Genomic DNA, 17,685 nt, shown 5'->3' with positions numbered 1-17,685 from the left:
CCCAAGCCGATCAAACACGCAGAGGCTGCTAGATGTCCAGGGATCAGAGATGAACAGTGCCTACCTACACTGGGTTCTCTCTCTGTCTTTTGCTGGCTCTTTAGAGCAGTTTTCTATACGAACGTTATTGCCACAGCTAGATTCATTTCGAGATGCGCGTTCCAGCAATGCCGCCACACTGGGCAAGCGCTGTTAGCCTATCCGCAAGTACACATTAGCTGTTGCTGCAGCCTAGCTAGGTTAGAATCTACCTCGGATTGAACAGCTAAGGTGTTCCATATGTCGCTTCCAGTCATGCTCCATATACGCTGCATATGCTTCGTTACATATATAGCCTGATACTGGTGTTAAGCAAGAATGCGCCCATCGAATTATTGCTGGCTGCACACGTGGCCGTTATAGTAGTTGCTCTTGTGCTTGTAAACAGTGTTGATAATATATTCGATGCACCCTTCCTTGGCTATATCGTAGTATTGAAAGAAAGGTAGCAGGATAAAAACGGTCCTGTTGAAGTGTGCACGACTGCACGCAAGCTGTTCTTGGCTTAATATCAGTATAAGTGCTCTTTTTTATTTCAACTAGAAGAAATAGTGGGACATGGGACTTAATCATGGCGTGGATGACTAACAACTGCAACTGATGCTCTCCTCTGTATCCCCGTATTTTGCATGATCCAAATCATTCGGAGACATCTATACCAATGGGTCAATCTGTTCCAACAGCGTATTTGATTCTACGTATTTTCCGCTATATGATGGACGACCAAAGGAAACACAGTTGGACTCGTAATGACTCAGCAGTGATTTCTTCAATGCCACTCTAGTCGTCTATGAAATATTGTTGTACTAGTAACGGCACTTGTGGCAGTAGTAATTAACAACAACTGCACGGAAATCGGCGAATATAAGCTTAGCGCAAATAATATGGGACAAGTAGACGTTTCCTAAGGTAAAGACAAAAGCGATTTCGAAATAGCTTTAATGAGTGTTGGACCACTAAAAACCACAACCCTAGTCGCCAGTCAGAGCATACTAAGCAGATACTGAAGACAAACAGACGGTCTAAACGAAAGGAACCACTAGACGTATATGCACCTGATACGAAAACGTGCAGACGCGCAACGTCCCAGTGCAGCAAACGCTTTTCAAAGCAGCTTTACAGGCGTTAGAATAATATCGTGTCCGACCGTACGGCGATCCGTTTGCGCGGCTATCGATAAATAGCGCACTCTCCCCCTTAAACCCTCCCTTAAAGACATTTCCTCTTCGCCTTGACCATATGAATCCATCCTTACGTCAATCTCCGCAGCACTTAACACATTCTTGCAGAAAGTAGTTGTTGTATAGACCTTGGCAGCTGACAGCAGGCGGTAAGCATGGTAAGAATCACAAATTTGCTCTAGCGGGCAATAGTAGGCGCAACAACGATATAGAGGGAAAAGGGATCGAGGTGATATTGCAAATATGCTTATTTCTTATATCCCACTCACTTGAAGGACGGGCTCGTCGTTGCCCAACCTAACAGGGTTGACCTGATCCTCACGGGCCAAGGCCATCGTTCCCCTGCTGCCCGTCTCCTACAAAGTCACTACTCCGATTCGATGAACTGCCACTGACGGGTGAATGCTGCCAATAGTTTTGCAAGGCAGCTGCAGGCACGGTTGTCGCCGGAAAAGGCCACTGTAGCCATCATTGTTGTGAGGAAGCAATGGCTGATGAATAAGGTTTGTCTCATACTAACATACGAAAAACAAACGATCTTCGACTTCTTGACGCTTCCCGTCAAGTCGCCATCTACTTCCTAAGCCAATAAGTACAAACACCCAATGGGTCCATGTAACATATCGATTTGCGTGTATTTGGATAAGTGGTAGTGGCCAGGTCTGTCGGTAAGGGAATACTTACCAACATGATTAGCACCACGGAAGATTAAATAACGCGGTTGTTCGTAAACGAGTTAGATGTACCTAGACCGTAAATGAAATGCTTTATCTACAGGTATCGCAGGGTACACTCTATCGGATATGCGTACTCGTTACGGCCGTCGCAGAGGGAGCATGGTTAACGGAGCACAATACAGGTAATGCAATACGCCAAACCTCCATAGCAAACATTACGGGGTGCCGTTTGTCAGTTGCCACGCGATTTGCTATAGACACCTTATAGGTGAACCTGCATATGACCCTTGATGGGTTGCTAGAAGCGTAGCTATCTGCCAAATGAACTTGCATGCGTGCATGCGTTAAGAATATTATGATTGATATAGTTGTACTATGCTCACGTACGCGCATTAGGTCCAATAGTTAAGAATGGCGTGAGTCTAGTGTTTTCTTTCATGACTACCTGTTCATAGTAATAATCTGTTCATAGTGAACTAAAGTAATAAAAATAACAATAAATGATACTGATAGCAAATGCTAAACCGTAACGGTGCAGTGGAATACGCGTAGACTTAAGGCCGAAAAGGACGAAATCGTGCGTCCATAATTTATCTCGGCATTTTTTGCATACTACAATCGTCCTTTAGATATAGAGACTGATACGATCTAGGACTCATTTTAAAGATAATAATGAATTGCATGTTTCTGTAATTATCCGTGTATCCATATGTTGTGCGTTCTTGCATAGAGTTTCATTTGGGGAATAGTGAGTTGTGATAATCCTTAACCGTTATAAACGGTAGAGTGTCGAGCAACTTTATTCCATTAAATAATCGGGCCACTCTTTCGTTTTGTCTCTGCCACGCTTATTCTGTACCTAACTTATACTTTACTACGTGTACAAGGTGGACGTTAAAGTCGCTGTTAAAGACGTTAAAAATTTTGTAGTGTCGTCAAAAACAAATATACGTAGATCAGTACTATATACTGCGGAAATGCCGTCGAAACAAGATGCTTTGCGTGTGTTTATGCAGAAACGACGAAGTGGGACTGCGTGAGGCATGTCTACGAAACGAACTGCTGCTCGTACAGTATTTGTTTCTTGAAGTAGCTACCGCCGCTGCATCATCGGCGTTATTCCGTCCGCTGACAGCTGTTCAGGACTGGTAAGTCAGTGACGGTAGGCTGAGCTTTCCAAGCCCTGGTGTTGTTGTTGCTGTTCCCATTATTGTATCGCAGATCTCTGACATTGTAAGAATAAAGGTCGAGCAAACCCATTCTTGCCTAATTTACTAAGTTCTTCTTACGAGTCTATGAGATTACCTTGGGTTTAAATACCTTTACCCTCTTAAGTTAGAAGGTTTCTTCAATAGCAGCTATTAGAGGGTAAAAGATAGAAAAAGAAAATGAGCTACGAGCTGTGCTCATCTGGCCAGCTCCTGTTTTTCAATAACTGACCCATATTTTTCCGCAAACGTACAAGGCAGGTGTGGAAATTCCTAACTGGTAACTACCATACGAATATACAATTAAGCCAACGCTTGAAAAACGCAATTGGATGATTAATTAATATTATGAAAATTGCAACACAGTAAAAGCCCGACATAGCATCTTTCATATCCTTTTGCCTACGCTGGATATCTGAACGAAGATGTCGTAAATGCGGCTGTTTAGCAATTGACAACCGTGGCAATACTGGTGGTGCCTTCACCTCGACGCTAAGCAGGTATAAACAAAATCTTTTTAAAACGCTATAAGTTACTTAGACGACTTCACTATACCTGCTTTTAAAATATTACTACGCACAGGCTAATATCAGATCCTTCAGAAACCTTCTCAATGGTTACTGTTGCTCTTCTCGTTGTTGTTGTCAAATATCAGAACGGATTACCATGGCCGCTGCTAATAGAGATGGACTACAACGGAACCTGCTGCGATAGAATTTGCGCCGCAGTGCTGGAGAACTATGAATACTCTGTTCACACTCATTTGTATAAGATTCTCTAGAGGTTTCCGTAGATCCTGCATAATATATAGAGTCTAGCATTCTAACACCGCTCTATAAGCATACTCGTTTCCTTAACAGAAACTCTTGCGATCTCGTCAAGCATTAACTGCTGACACTCGCACCTACGATGTGCAGTTACCGAACACTGCAACAAGGCCTGTGAGCCTTTTAGGTTAATGTAGACGGATACGAGTATCATCGTCACCCGTTAGCCTCAAAGAAGCCAGCAAGACTGGAGGCCGCCATCTTGGCACCGCCACTCCAGCGAAGAGGCCATCAACGACACAAATGAAACTTTACTCATATGTGGCAGAAACAAAAGTATTCTTCTGCGCGGAGTCACTGTAGACATATAAGCTGCATCGACACGATGATAAAAAAAAAAGTGTCTCAGTTTCAGCAGTGGGCAGTTTTACCGTATCGCTCTAGATAAACGCAAAGAAGGACGTGAAAAGCCTCTGAAACAGATAACATTGTGATAGCTATTCATCATAACCATTATCCTATATCATAAGTCTCCCAAGTATTTTACCTTTAGTGTTCATTTTTTTCTTATCCTCTCCTGAGAGGTCCCTTCTGTGCATACGCCGACTACCCTAGCAGGTTAGCAAACACCGAAAACCTTCGATTCGCGCTCCTTTTGCCTGCCCTCCATATATTTTCCGGTGAGGATGGACACTCTTTGTCGCGCGATCACATGCTACGGCGTATCCTTTTTCTCAGTGTTCGCTAAGAAGGTTCAGTTAACATTTTTCGCAGTAAGCAGTACCAACGTAGATTTCACCTTTTTAAATTGGCCACTGTGCATTCTCCGTAATGTCCATGTTTGCTAGCTAGCCATAGTACAGAGAGGACCATTTGAAGCATGGAAACGTTTAATTATCAATTACTACGTAACGAATAAGCGTAATCGGAGAGATTGAAGGGATCCGGAGTACCGCCGTTTCAGATAGCAGCAATCCTTGTTTCGTTTCCGTCCCTTATAGCTCGATCCGATCAGGCCATCTACCAGCTGGTCTCTGAAATTCGTCGCTATGTCGACAGCATTCAGTGTCGTCACAGTAGCAAGAAGGCAGACGACAATTTAGGTTAAGGCAGCTGTGCGGTTGAAAGCTTCGTTGCAGTGGCCACGTACGGGTTGGTAGGACTACCACCAACATACAGCTACATTACTTGTAGGGTACCCATTACTTGTATGGCCTTAAACGTTTTTTCCGTTGCCGCGGCCGACTCTAACAGTGGCACGACGAGCAGCTCAGGAGCAAGGGCAACGGTGGCAGTTCAGTCGGCAAAGTGCTGCGGCCTCTGATTTCAATTCCATTTGCCGCGGCTAGTAAACGACTACAGCAACGCTAGTAGAGATAGTAGACGCAAAAGTAATAACTGAAGTGGTAATGAGGGCAATCCAGTAACGCAATGTAAAGTAAGGCATTGGCCGTAGTAACAACGACTAAAGTGTCGTCATAAAATCATAAACTTATACCGAAAAGCAAAGCATAGCTGTTAAACGATGTAAGGCATGAGAGAAGGCGTCATTAGAAGAAATGACATCATAACAAAACGCCAACAACCGATACTTATAGTTATATTTTACATTTAACTCTAATATATTTGACAGCAAACACCGCGTGTTTTGCCGGCCTGAGATGTCTCAACTTCATCCGGTTCTGTGCAAACGAGGACATCTAACTCGAATACCGCTGCAACATTACAGCAGAACCAGTACGAATGCCGACTGTCGTTTCATGTTAATATATGTGGCATGTAGAGACACTCACGCGGCCATTAGAGGCTCGTTGCGCAACAACAATGCCAAACAACGAAACAATCATGAGCGAACGCACATCCAGCTAGCCAGGCATCCGCTGTTTGCAGCCCGTTATCCCCTAGAGTCTGTGGGTTATAGCAAGGTAGAGCTGAGTTTTCCTGAGCTGCTACTGCTGCTGTTTCAGAAGTTGCTTGCGAATGAGTGAACGATCCTGACGATTCTTGCCGTGAGCATCGTGTCCATCGACCTGGGCGGACGCTGCTCTCTGGGCTGTGATACGATGTTATCTACCAGCCAACACGAACAAGCAGAGACCACACACAGCACCAAGCGACACTATAAGAACAAAGAGTGATTCTATGGCCTTGCGTATTTGTGTGTCCGTGTGTACCGTTGCGCCGTTGTCGCAGTAAGTGCCGTCAAACAAATTCGAACCGAACGTGTAGCAGTAATAGCAGAGGTGGTTGCGTATGACTCTGGTACGCGATCACGAAGCGATCGATATCACTACCAGATGTCGCCCTTTCAGTACTAGAGCGGCCACAGATTACTCAGTGTATCCATTACTGTCGCCTTCCTGCCAAACTCAACTCCGCTTAAGCCTTTCTCGGTTGATCGGTAAGAAAGTGGCCAGGTCAGACATAACTACATAGTTCCCTCGTGATCGCATTTGCCCGCCGCCCCACTTAAGCTATCGTCGACACCATATGGGCACCACAGTATATCACCATCAACGCACCGTTGCTGCCGTCACCGCCGTTAGCGTCATTTCTAACAGCGCTATTGCCGCTGCTTCTATGTATTCCGACAGTGGCTCAAGGGAGATAAGGAAGATGACCGTTGATCAGGGAACAAGCAACATGGAGCGAATATCATACAAACTCATTCTTACGCTGTACTATTGTTGGTCGTTGCGTAGTAGGAAGTGGTACATACGACAACCAGCTGATAAACGGCAGATAAGCAGAACTTCCGGATAACATCGGTGATAACAATGTCGAACATTGGCCAAACCCGGCTGCTGGCATTAACTATTTCAGAACCCTAGCTCTGTCATAATGAATCCCACGATGAAAACGACGACGGTGTTGAAGATCATGATAATGTAGTTGGCCCGAAGGTGCGACAACGCCGATTAGCACTTCGACAACACGAATAAGTGACAAGGACGGTAATACTAGAATAACGGTCCGCGTTGCGTTTTTACTACTGCGCAAAGTTTATAATCATACTAACAATAGTAATAACAACGAGATAACGCGGTAATATAGGTTTGTTATCGAAAGTAAGCGACACGCGGCAGCGGCCGTTCTGATACCATGAGATCACGTCCATGAGACAGGAATAAACGAGAATATATTAGATGTGAAGGCAAGTCGTGGGTGGACACGTTCGCCTGGGGCATCTTGATGTCGCGGCTAGCGGTATTCGAAGTCGATGGATTATTTTCGCTGCCTCTTTCGAAGAGTAAAGGAGGTAATGAAATCGTGGGTACGTTACCAAAAAGCAGAGACTCACGAACCTGAATCCATGCAGATATATGCATTAATTAAAACATTTGCTTTAAGAAACTTTTTTGCTAAAACACTTTGTACTGTTTTCAGGTAAACGCTCTAGTATGCACCCTCTCCTAGTGCCCATGACATGGCTATTGAACACATTACGGGACACAGAATGGATCTTCTCTACCTGACAATTAAAACGCGTACTGAATAAATATTCTCTTACTATGAGTAACTAAAATAACGCGAGGACACAACGAATTCTACATTTCTTGTCGCACTCCTTTGTTATAAAATACTTTACTATTGATAGATTATACACCTACTGAATTCTTACACAAACACATCCTCTCCAGTCGTGGAAATCCACACGGCAACCGATGTGTCACTCACCACGGAGTTAGGCCTGGATCATCGTACCACACGGCGCCTTTTCTTTCAGTTCAAACAGAACAAATGGAACAGCCGACCCGCAATGTAACAAGAAGGGAGTCTCAGCGGCGTGCCTATGCTTTAATAGCAGAAACGAGCTAGTGGCAAAATAAATCTGTACAAGTTGGCTTCTGAGAGATCAACCTGATGTTTTCAACTCCGTTTATTAACAGTGACTTGCATGGCTGCCGCCAAACTATGACATACTGCAACAAGCTGACGAAAGCGAGGGTAAAGCTCAGGGGAACATCGAAAAACCCCGAAGGGCTTCGCGTTGGTCTTCGGACCCTTTCCGGTCTAGCTGATATTATTTGCCGACTTAGTGGCACCGAAACCCCATCAGTGGTAAGCCGTTGGAGAATTACGATGTTCATAAAGGACGATGGGACGAGTTTGCTTGAACCGAGCCTGACCAGACTCGTATTATGTAACCTAAAAATATTTGATAAATTGATGTATTTCATAATGGTGCAATAGTAACATGTACATCTACTAAAATTACCCTTACTTAAATTACCGATACGTGAAGAGATCCAGTTTTAAGGTCGGTCGCAAACGAGGAGCCAACTGTTCGAAAGAATCCTTTACTGCAACAGCACTGAACGTAAAATTCAAGACCTTTTAGGTTGCCTTGCTTAAAGGGTCGGTTAGGCTGTTTGATTTTGCACCTTTTACACACCGTCTTTTTACAGCTATGCAACTATTTTTGCAACTTCGAGTACCATATGTGAGCACAAATGAATGCTTGGTTTTCAATCCATGAGTCAACCTAAAGCAAAAAAAAAACCGTAAACAACAAAGCGCGGCATTCGCTGTTCTCAAGCTACAAAGCCGTGCAATCCAATAATAGGTTCCTGGTTTCTGTAGAGATCTATGAAGAGTCGTATCGTTCAACGTATCGCAAACGATAAATTTACATTTAAATTTACATACCCATTGGAATCGGGATATCAACCACAATTAGCAAATCCCAAGTTTGAAGATAAATGCAACATGTTCTTTCCCATGAATTGACATTGAAGATACCGCTAAATAGTTACCTGAGATTTTCGATTTCCTATGAGAATCCTAGAAAATAACAGTGAACACATTTTTTCTCAGCGAACGCTCTTAGATACCTGCTTAAAAGATGTGGCTATAAAATAATGTTTTGGCTTGCTCATTTTCAAAACGCGTATTCTTGAAATGTGACAAATTCGATATTTTCTACAATAAGAATTATATATTCAAGGTAAAAACGAGATAAAATAAGACAGCAAATCCAAACCAAACAATGCAAAGAATTACTAGCACATATGCATTGAATTCCTTATGAATTTATTTTTATATTTTTTGATTTCCGTGAATTTTCTTATAATCACTTGTTAAATTTTTTTCTGTTTTAATCAACGAGTTTTGCTATTCGTCCTAAAATCAGTTTTTTAGTGCGCGTGCTTCTTGTTACTCCCCAGTCCGTCTCGATTTGCCTTACATTATCAGTTTCTTTTTACTTTTGTTTTCTTTTATAAGATACTGAAGTTGTTGCTTCTACAACTTACAAAGTTGACTTCTACAAAGATAAGCTTATCTACTTCGAAGTCCGAGCTTAGAAAATAGCGTTATATAATCTCGACACAGTTACAGCAACAAGCTCGTAGAGTTTTCCATTGAAATATACATACGGTCTTTAGTAAGCGAGACATTATAGAAAAGAAAGCAATAAGCAAGACTCGTCATTGCCTATTCACTAGCTCAAAACTTTCAAAATATGCATATTGTAGAGAAGTCAACTGTCCGTCATTTAGCCGTATTCCTCCTAAACGCTTAGGTAGTGGTGTTGGGTGTTTTCAGAACAACAATGTAACAGAATTTGATATGAGCTGCTAGTAGTGTTTGACTAATCATCGGGCTCACAAACAAAAGTAAATAAGGAATCTCCCAATTAACTTGCAAGTTATGCTGGAAGGCCACTCATATGAGAACGAGACTACATGTTGTCCTTTGCAAAATACATATATATTTTAAATAGTAGCTCAATAAGCAACTGCCCATTTAGGAGAAACTAATTCACCTGTTTCTACATTGGGTAAGCTGGTGATTTGGTATCCCTGTAGGATGTGTTAACTCGCTGTAAAGAAATCCCACAGAACGGTGTATTTTTTCACGTATCGCACGCTCATATATGAACAGTGCGCGTATGTGCGCACGTTCATATATGAGTATGCGTGCATTTACCGTTTTGAATGAACCTACTGCTCACGTTTGCCGCATCACCTTCTTCTCAAGAATTTAGAAATACCATAAACGAAAGCGCTTGCCCGTTAGCAAATGCAAAGTTTTTAGCGCCTGCTTCTATCTAAAGAGTAGCACTACGTCAGGAAAAATTGAGTCCTGTAAATTAACTCAGAAAAACCAAGGAGCCGAATAATGAAAATGACATAAGTAAGACTAAGGACCTGTTGCCAGTGTTAACACTATCGTTGGACCCGATTACTTTCCAATGTCGTCGTATGGTCTTAATGATTACCGTAGTAGAGAACGCAAAGGTGATATGTATCGTGATACAAGGCATAGTGTTGTTTTTAGCACCCAATAGCAGCGGCAGTGTACACAGAGGGGGCAAAACAAGTGAATTGCCCTATTTTCTGTTGCCATTGCTGTTGCCGCTTGAGTTGTGAACCGGCCAAAGGCACTACTACCCCGGAGGGCAGTGGGGGCTGCAGCAACATCATTATTCTTATTTCATTACAACAGATAAGCACGCCATCCTTATTGCCATGTTAGCAAAGCGCGAGAATCGGCCAGAGAAATTTTCTTGCTAGCTGACTACTCCTAATGGCCCCTCGCTCCCAATGACTGCACGGCTGTGTGGCTACTAGTGCAGGCCAAGTTGTCCCCCACACGGGCAAAGGCACATACGGCCAGAATGTGATATTTCCACATCACCAAAGGGTCGAACACCTGGCACCCAGGGCATAGCCCACCCTGCTTGCTAGACAGGAACAGCCAAGCTAACTGCTACCCAGCTGCGCAAAGCAATGTTACCCCCACTTCCAACTCACTGAACGAATCAGTCATCGAAAAAAGATTCCCACGGAGTTTGCTGTAAATCATCATCCTTATGGTGTGCTTGTCATATAATTAGTCGGTTATTGCACTACTCGATAATGATGCGAAACGTGGAACATTTGTTATACCTTTTTGTAAGTTATCCAAGTTCGATCTTATAGCGACAGGAGATATGGACAAAGATAAGCGAGCATAAAAATACTGGAATACGTACAGCATAATGTCCCCTCCGTGATGATACTAATATAAATAATACTATCACTACTCTGTCCGCTGAGCTATTTGGCAAGTTAAACTAACCCGTCTATGTTTCGACTTTCACGCACGATATCACGCTTAGGAATTCCATTAGACGGCTGGCTCCCACTACAAAACGAACTTTGTCTATGCCCGGGTTTGAACCTAGACCGCAACGTGTCCCCAATATTAGTACATAAATATGTTACCCACGAGGCTATTACGGAGTTAAATGAACCTAAACACGTCTTTCAAGTTTTTGCTTATTTTAATGGTGTTTCTCGTTTCCGTCTACGTGGCAAAATTGGCAAATTCTTCAAAGTCAAGCCAGTTACCAAACTGTCCAACTCAAAATCGCCCTAACCCTTTTAGGTCGGAAACGATTGCAATATATTATCTGCGGTCAATTCTTGTGTCTGTTGGAACACTGTAATAATAGTAAAATATGGGAGGTCTTTGACACACTGAAACATGAAAAGTTTTTTGTTTTCCTCCACCTTACTATCAGCTACTGCGAAAGATTTATTATTACCCATTTTCTTTGTAGGAATGCACATCACCAGAACATTCACTGTGTCTTAGTTCGTTTCCCATCTGGTTCGTGTGCGTTTCGCAACTTCCGTACGTCCTAATTTTTCCGCTGAGCACTGCTTGTACTTGGACCCATTTCACCGCTGTTACAAACTGGCGACGCACGCCCGCAAGCTTTTGCTCCGCACAGGGTTCCGCGGTCGTCGCAAGATGCCGTCTCCACCCCGTCATCTGCTCCGTCAATAATAGAATTAGCCACCTACTCGAAGTCTATTAGTAACTTATTACATATATAGGTACTAGTGCCTAGAAAGCATGTCCTGAAGTCAGGTTCCGCTTAGCAGTATTACAGACAATTATTATTCAGATTAAACGAAACAAGCTATCGTCATGTAGATATTTGAATGATGCTGGTGGTAGAGTAGGTTTTGGTGCGTATGTCTGTATGGTCCGGAACCGTAATTGTGATATTGTAGTACAGACCGAAGGGAGTACGCAAACTAGCCTGCTGGAAAACAGACCCATTGATAGGCGCTCATTCCTTGAATAGGGTACACGCCTGCCCGCACATCCATCCGATAGCTGGATAAGACTCACGGACGAGATCTCTCCAACCTGACCAGAGAAGTACTTCCATACCCTTAGGGCTAATCGGTCGCTGCTCCTTTTAGTCTTCTATTTTCCCCTTATTCAGTAAGGTGAATCTGATGTTTTTCACCTTTGCCATATTGCCCATATGTCGAAAAGCTGTGCAGAATTGCGATATCAGAGGTCTGAGCTAGCGGTTCAACGAACACAAGCACGCATGATAAATTCCACACAGAGTTATATCATATGTTGCATACCTGATTTAAGACGATGATGAAGATAAAACTTATGTCGACCTATCGCTGCCGCATTCTTAGTTAGTTTTTCTTTCACGTTTTGATGGTTGCCTCTTTTAGTGGGACCTCAAGCTGTCTCGTACCAGCTTACTGCTGATTATTGCTCCGGCATGACACTCATTTCTTCTTAATGGCACATACATCGACGTGGTGTCATTATGGATATACATCTGTAAAAAGAGAGACGTCCATCTGCGGATATACACTTGTCATTACATAGGCACTCAATTACACACTTGCATGGAACTCCTGGCATTAGATCCACTACAGGCAGAATATCATAGTAAAGATAATAGATCAATTAATTGCCACTTTGCTGACTCTTTTCCTGTGGCATTTTTCCCTTATGTGTTTGTTTTCCTCTAGTCAATTTTATCTCACGCTTTTATTTCGTCAACTTTTCTTTTTCCATTTCCATACATTGTTGATGTATAGTAAACACTGGGTCACTAACTGATTAGCTTTGACTGACCGGCTGTGACGAAAACAGCGCGGACAACTGCGCAAAACGAAAAAGGATAATGGCACTTAAAGGCACACTAGCACAGGAGACAATCCACGCCGACGGTTCTTACTACAGCTGCCGGAATATGATAGAATATTGCTTTCTATCTATTTGTGGCTAGACGGCAGCATTACAATGATGGCTTGGTCGCTTGTCAAACAGCAATTCTACCTGTCTATGGTATATGTACCGACCACACAACCCCCTTCACGATTATAGTCGAATGTCGATGAAGCGATTCGGTGTGGCCAGTCCTAATAACGGTGTTCCTTGCTGTCGATGTGATTTTGAAATCTTGAAACGCGCATGGGCTGAGCTGAATAAATTCCGCCGTTCCTCCTACTTTAAAGAGTCGTCTATAGACCATACACGATATATAAGAATCGTAGCTGACGCACACGTATGCCCCTGTCACACTTCAAGCTGCTCCACTTGCACTCGCGTCAGTTTCATCAAAATTCAGGGAGCAGTTTACATAGCACCGGTATGAAGATATCGTCATTGGGGTTGTGTTGTTATCATCGTATCGATGCTGTCTTCCGAACGAAAGGCTGTTGCCACACAACCTGATTGATATTATATAATAAACTACTCTAAGCAATGCTATTCACGCACTGCCCAAATAACGGGACATGTAGCATGAGCGAAATAGTGCACAATAGACATTCATACCGATCAAACAGGGGTAAACCTTCTGGAACCTTAATAGAGATTCTGGCCTGCTGCTCCTGCTAGGGCTTTTGTCTTGACCAATCCAGCGATCCACAGAGTGAGGCTGCCACAACCGTGTCTCGCAGACTATTGAGAACGGCCTTTGTTTGACAAAGTCCTTCAATGGCCTTGCAGAATCCAGAGATGTCGACCCGGGCAGTCTGTTTAAGTGTCAGAGCGATTGTGCGCTTATATCTTCTTCTTCCACTCACCTTCTACGAGCTTTCCATTGCTGGAGGTTGCTGTTGCTGGTGTAGACTTTTAGCTGATATCTTCGGCTTCTCATCACCAGCGACTCCACGGCACTCCACAGCACTAAATGTGATTCTAAGCGCTCTGCGCCCATCCACTATTTATCCTACACTACTAAGAGGAGCGCAGATTCCGCGCTAAGCAATTTGCTTGTCGTCTCTCTTTGTAGTCGCCCCGCTGTAGGCATTCCTCTGTCGAGAGGCAGTAGCAGCAGTGACGGGGCAACTCACCAGCTTCGCTCGTTGCTGGGTCGGCCCAGCTAGCTAACGCTGCCCCATTAGTCAATGCCTAACGTTACAGCCCAATGTTGGACTTACTACCGATTCAATCACTGGTTCGATCAGACTCTACTAACCTTCTTTTTTGCTCACCGTCTGCTTGTCATTGCTTTCGCAGTGACGGTGGAGATGATTATGATCGTAGAGCAGCATTCATCTGCTGACCCAGTTGTGGGTCTAGCTGGTGATTATGACAGTGCCGTTGCTATTATCAGGCAGCGAGTGAGGAACCGTGTTGAGCGAGTGGTCGAGTCAACCAGTCAAGCCAGCCAGTAGAAACGGCGATGGGCTCCACCAGCGCTAGCGGGGGCAACGACAACGACAGTCGTGGTCGTGGTCGCAGCAATCGGCAGCAGCGCCCGTCGCACCACAGGGTTGAACTGCTGGCGAGCAGGCCGAGAGCGCACATGCGCGGAACACTCGTCGTTGTCGGCGGTGGCGGACAGTCAAACAGACAGACATACGGCACCAGAGCAGCAGTCGTACCGGCCCGCTGCTACTCGCCACAACCGATTTGGCTCTCCCACCCGCTTGCCCAGCCACTCACTTCAGTTCAGATCACACTCCTTTCGCAGCAAGCAGCCAGGAGCACTTAGTACACGACATTGCACCAGCAGCACTAGCAGCAGGGGCGCCATCACACCGACATAGGCACACATCAGGCTTTCTAGAGGGAGAGACAGAGTGAAATACCGCGACAGCCATAGCAGCCAGACACACAACACCCTGTGCATCCGGCACACGGCGCATCCGCACGCACACCGCACACAGTAACCCTTCGACCGCAAGCTTCGCCACTATCAGCCGCCAGGCAGTAGCACAGAGTAGAAACGCTGAGAAGACAAGGAAGGGGGGCGGGGCGAAAGAAAAGCATCGAATGGAAAATGTTTTGCCGCTTATGAAAAAGTCGAACGGGCAATTATTAAAGCCGATGTAACACACTGACAGCAACAATTAATTGACAGAAATTTGAACAAATCGAGTCTCCGCACCGTAAAGCTCACCACAATTAAATATGTGGTACGGTTGTGGTACCGACGGGATAACTCACGGCGGAGCCCGCCCGTAACAAAACAAACCGTGAACACTAGCTACTACTGCTGCTATTGCCTGCGGCGAAGCAGTAGCTGAATACTGCGTAAAGGAGATACGGGACGAAAGGTCAGTAAATTCGATTCGGTGAAATTTTTCATGGGAATTTACTTCCGTGTACACGTAATTGTGCCACAAGTTAAATTGGTCCAGTTGAAGTGTTCGTGGGTTTAACTGAGCCCCAGATAGCGGTTTAGAAGAAGCTTGCTTTTAAAGAAAAAAGAATGCTTTATATAACATTCAACGTATTTACAAGAAGCACTAACAGAGTTGCTCTGTGGAAAAAATTGTGATATCAACCAAAACACCAGCAATAGTAAGGTATAGATACTCTTAAGCCATAAATTAGGCAAAAATAGGCGTAGATTGAAATAATTATAACGTTATTGTATCATCAAAACTCAACGTATACAACCCTCGACACGGTTTTCTGTATCTAACAACAGTAACCGCATAGTAAATAGATTATTAATTCTAATGCAGAAAAGCCGGTATCTTTCTTTTGACGCTCAAACCAATATTCAGGTCTTTCTCTAATATACTGTGGAACACAGTCTCAAATCATGGTCAAACCTAGAAGAGATTTTATCTCTTACAAGTTATACAAGGAACAAGTTTTTATGAGTTAGTGTTTGAATATTTCTTACTATAAAATGTATATCTATATTTATTTTGTCTTATGTAAGAAAAAGACATTATAGGCAAAAACACCGCTTTATTCAATCAGTAAAATTATTTGATTTGTTTATTAATACTGTTCAAAAACTCCATATTAGTAACCGCTAACATCCCTAAAGGATTAAAATTGTACCTAAACCAAACTGACTGAAGAAATAAAGCGTAATCAAAAATTATTTTAGTACTCTCATTAATTGCAACCTGCCAAAAGTATTAGAAGCAAAGCATTGTTCACATGATCCCTTGGAGAACAATAATGATGCGTTTGTTTCAGAGTAGTCGTTGCTTTTTTTTTTTGGAACACTACTGAATTTGTTATCCTTTCGTCACACCGCCGAAAGTGGCGAAAACCTGCAAAGTTTGTGTTTTTGGCTTATTTAATTTTTTTTCATTCTAACACTTTACCGGCAGAAGTGCTTGCTTTTTCATCGGATTTATTTGAATACGAGGATTGTCTGCTTCGAAAGATAAGAACCCTACAGCCTCACTTGTCCTTATGCAATTACCAGATTTAGCAACTAACAAGTCCACAGTATATTGTTTTTCTATTGTTTCAGATGGGTGGCCATCATGCTCACGACACTTTTAAGATTCCCAAAGACCACAGGATTTACAAAGTGGAACACTCGAGAACGCTTTTAGAATTGAAGGAGTTGCTTGCACAAAGTGGACTTAAAGATCCCTGGATGCGGTACATTTAGCTAGTAATCTAACTTCTCAAAGATTGTTCTTCCAACAAAAATTAGCTTTATATTAATTTTTATATTTGTGAACTGCAGCTTAGCCATTTTAATTAGCTGAATGTTTCTAACAGCAGCAAGAAAGGCAAATAAAAGAATAAAAATAATAATAGTAATAATAAGAAGAATTGTTTTTAATCATGCAGGCCTTCTCGAAATACAGACCACCGTTTGATTATTGGTTCCTTTCTTTTGTTTTGACTCCTGTTTTTCCTTTATATCTATTTACAGAAATGAGGTGTTTCGATACAAATATGAAGGTACGCTTTGGAGCCGTTTTTATTCGAGTCTCGGATCCCGGTACATGCTTTATGGGATTGGCCTCGGTCTACTTGCATCCGTAGCTCAGTACGCCTGGGACTCGAGACATTCATCTTCTACCGATCACGGCGAGCAACATTAGGCGTTATAGAGGCATCATTCTGTTTTTCCATAAACACCATAAGTGTGAAGTTTCATGTTTAACATCCCATGAAACGTCTCGTCCGCTGTAATTTTCAGCGTTATTTTTTACTGAATTGATGATAGTTAAATAGAGCGAAAATTTTCGAATATGTGGGAAAATATTAAATTTTTTTTTATCTTTATCAACTACACAATCTAGTTCGGGCAATGGACTTGGTTAAATTAGGCGTGAGCAAAGACAGTAGAAAGGCAATGGAAGTTCTCAAGAAAAAGACGTACGATATGCACTCGAACGAATAGGAAAACAGTACTCAACCAGTAAACATGTAAAAAGCAGGCCGAAAATAAATATGAAGAAGCCATTGTTCTACTTCTTGATTTGCTACGTTCTTCTCACTAATTTTGTTACTCACTTTTGATGGCCACCACCAGTCCAGGTTACTCTAGATTGCATTGCCGTTGTTCCAACTAAACAATTGATCATGACCACGATCAAAGCACCAAAGGTTTTCTCAGCATAAATCGATATCGCCAAATATTTGAGGTGAAATAATAAGCATGCCACGTTTCACTTTGTTTCAAAATTGTTTCATTTAGTGTGAAATTAGATTCAGAATTTAATTTAGATACAAAATTATATACGCTCAATATAGAGTTGGTTACAATTTGCAATAAAACCAATTCCATCGATTTTTATAATACGACTTTTGTCAACTATAGCAGCAAAGTGTTAAA

At 42.9% G+C, this 17,685-nt stretch overlaps 3 protein-coding genes across 15 annotated transcripts in view; 2 read left to right on the top strand and 1 right to left on the bottom strand.

The window, feature by feature from the left end:
- LOC111251302 (uncharacterized) overlaps window positions 1–14,800 on the bottom strand; it is an 87,249-nt gene extending 72,449 nt beyond the window's left edge. For 5 of the 10 annotated variants that reach the window (XM_022807762.2, XM_022807765.2, XM_086991230.1 and 2 more), the window contains exon 1: window positions 12,251–14,800. The gene's annotated coding sequence lies outside the window, so the exon portion shown is untranslated. Of the gene's footprint in view, window positions 1–4,419; window positions 5,508–11,406; window positions 11,637–12,250 lie in introns of those variants that run through there. The other 5 variants (XM_086991223.1, XM_086991224.1, XM_086991225.1 and 2 more) reach the window with 5 other exon arrangements.
- Window positions 357–7,732, top strand: LOC147755701 (uncharacterized). 3 transcript variants are annotated; one of them, XR_015329240.1, is made up of 4 exons: window positions 357–1,723; window positions 1,998–2,079; window positions 2,914–3,045; window positions 7,260–7,732. XR_015329240.1 is itself a non-coding variant. In XM_086991232.1 (3 exons), the coding sequence occupies exons 1-3, from the start codon at window positions 1,715–1,717 to the stop codon at window positions 7,636–7,638; spliced, it is 216 nt and encodes a 71-aa protein (XP_086847358.1). In that variant the 5' UTR covers window positions 357–1,714; the 3' UTR covers window positions 7,639–7,732. The 3 variants fall into 3 exon arrangements, 2 of the variants coding, with proteins under 2 accessions (XP_086847358.1, XP_086847359.1); XM_086991232.1 differs by lacking the exon at window positions 2,914–3,045 and having other exon boundaries at window positions 7,514–7,732; XM_086991233.1 differs by lacking the exon at window positions 2,914–3,045.
- A 247-nt stretch (window positions 14,801–15,047) lies between the features above and the next one.
- On the top strand, window positions 15,048–17,328 carry ND-B12 (NADH dehydrogenase [ubiquinone] 1 beta subcomplex subunit 3). 2 transcript variants are annotated; one of them, XM_022807773.2, is made up of 3 exons: window positions 15,048–15,196; window positions 16,363–16,496; window positions 16,777–17,328. In XM_022807773.2, the coding sequence occupies exons 2-3, from the start codon at window positions 16,363–16,365 to the stop codon at window positions 16,946–16,948; spliced, it is 306 nt and encodes a 101-aa protein (XP_022663508.1). In that variant the 5' UTR covers window positions 15,048–15,196; the 3' UTR covers window positions 16,949–17,328. The 2 variants fall into 2 exon arrangements, with proteins under 2 accessions (XP_022663508.1, XP_086847360.1); XM_086991234.1 differs by having other exon boundaries at window positions 15,069–15,196; window positions 16,339–16,496.
- The last annotated feature ends 357 nt before the right edge of the window (window positions 17,329–17,685 follow it).

Source organism: Varroa destructor, unplaced genomic scaffold (assembly GCF_002443255.2).
Source record: "Varroa destructor unplaced genomic scaffold, Vdes_3.0 BEIS01000005.1, whole genome shotgun sequence".
Taxonomy (NCBI): domain Eukaryota; kingdom Metazoa; phylum Arthropoda; class Arachnida; order Mesostigmata; family Varroidae; genus Varroa; species Varroa destructor.
The sequence above is the reverse complement of the archived record's forward strand: the minus strand, read 5'-3'. Positions and strand labels throughout refer to the sequence as shown.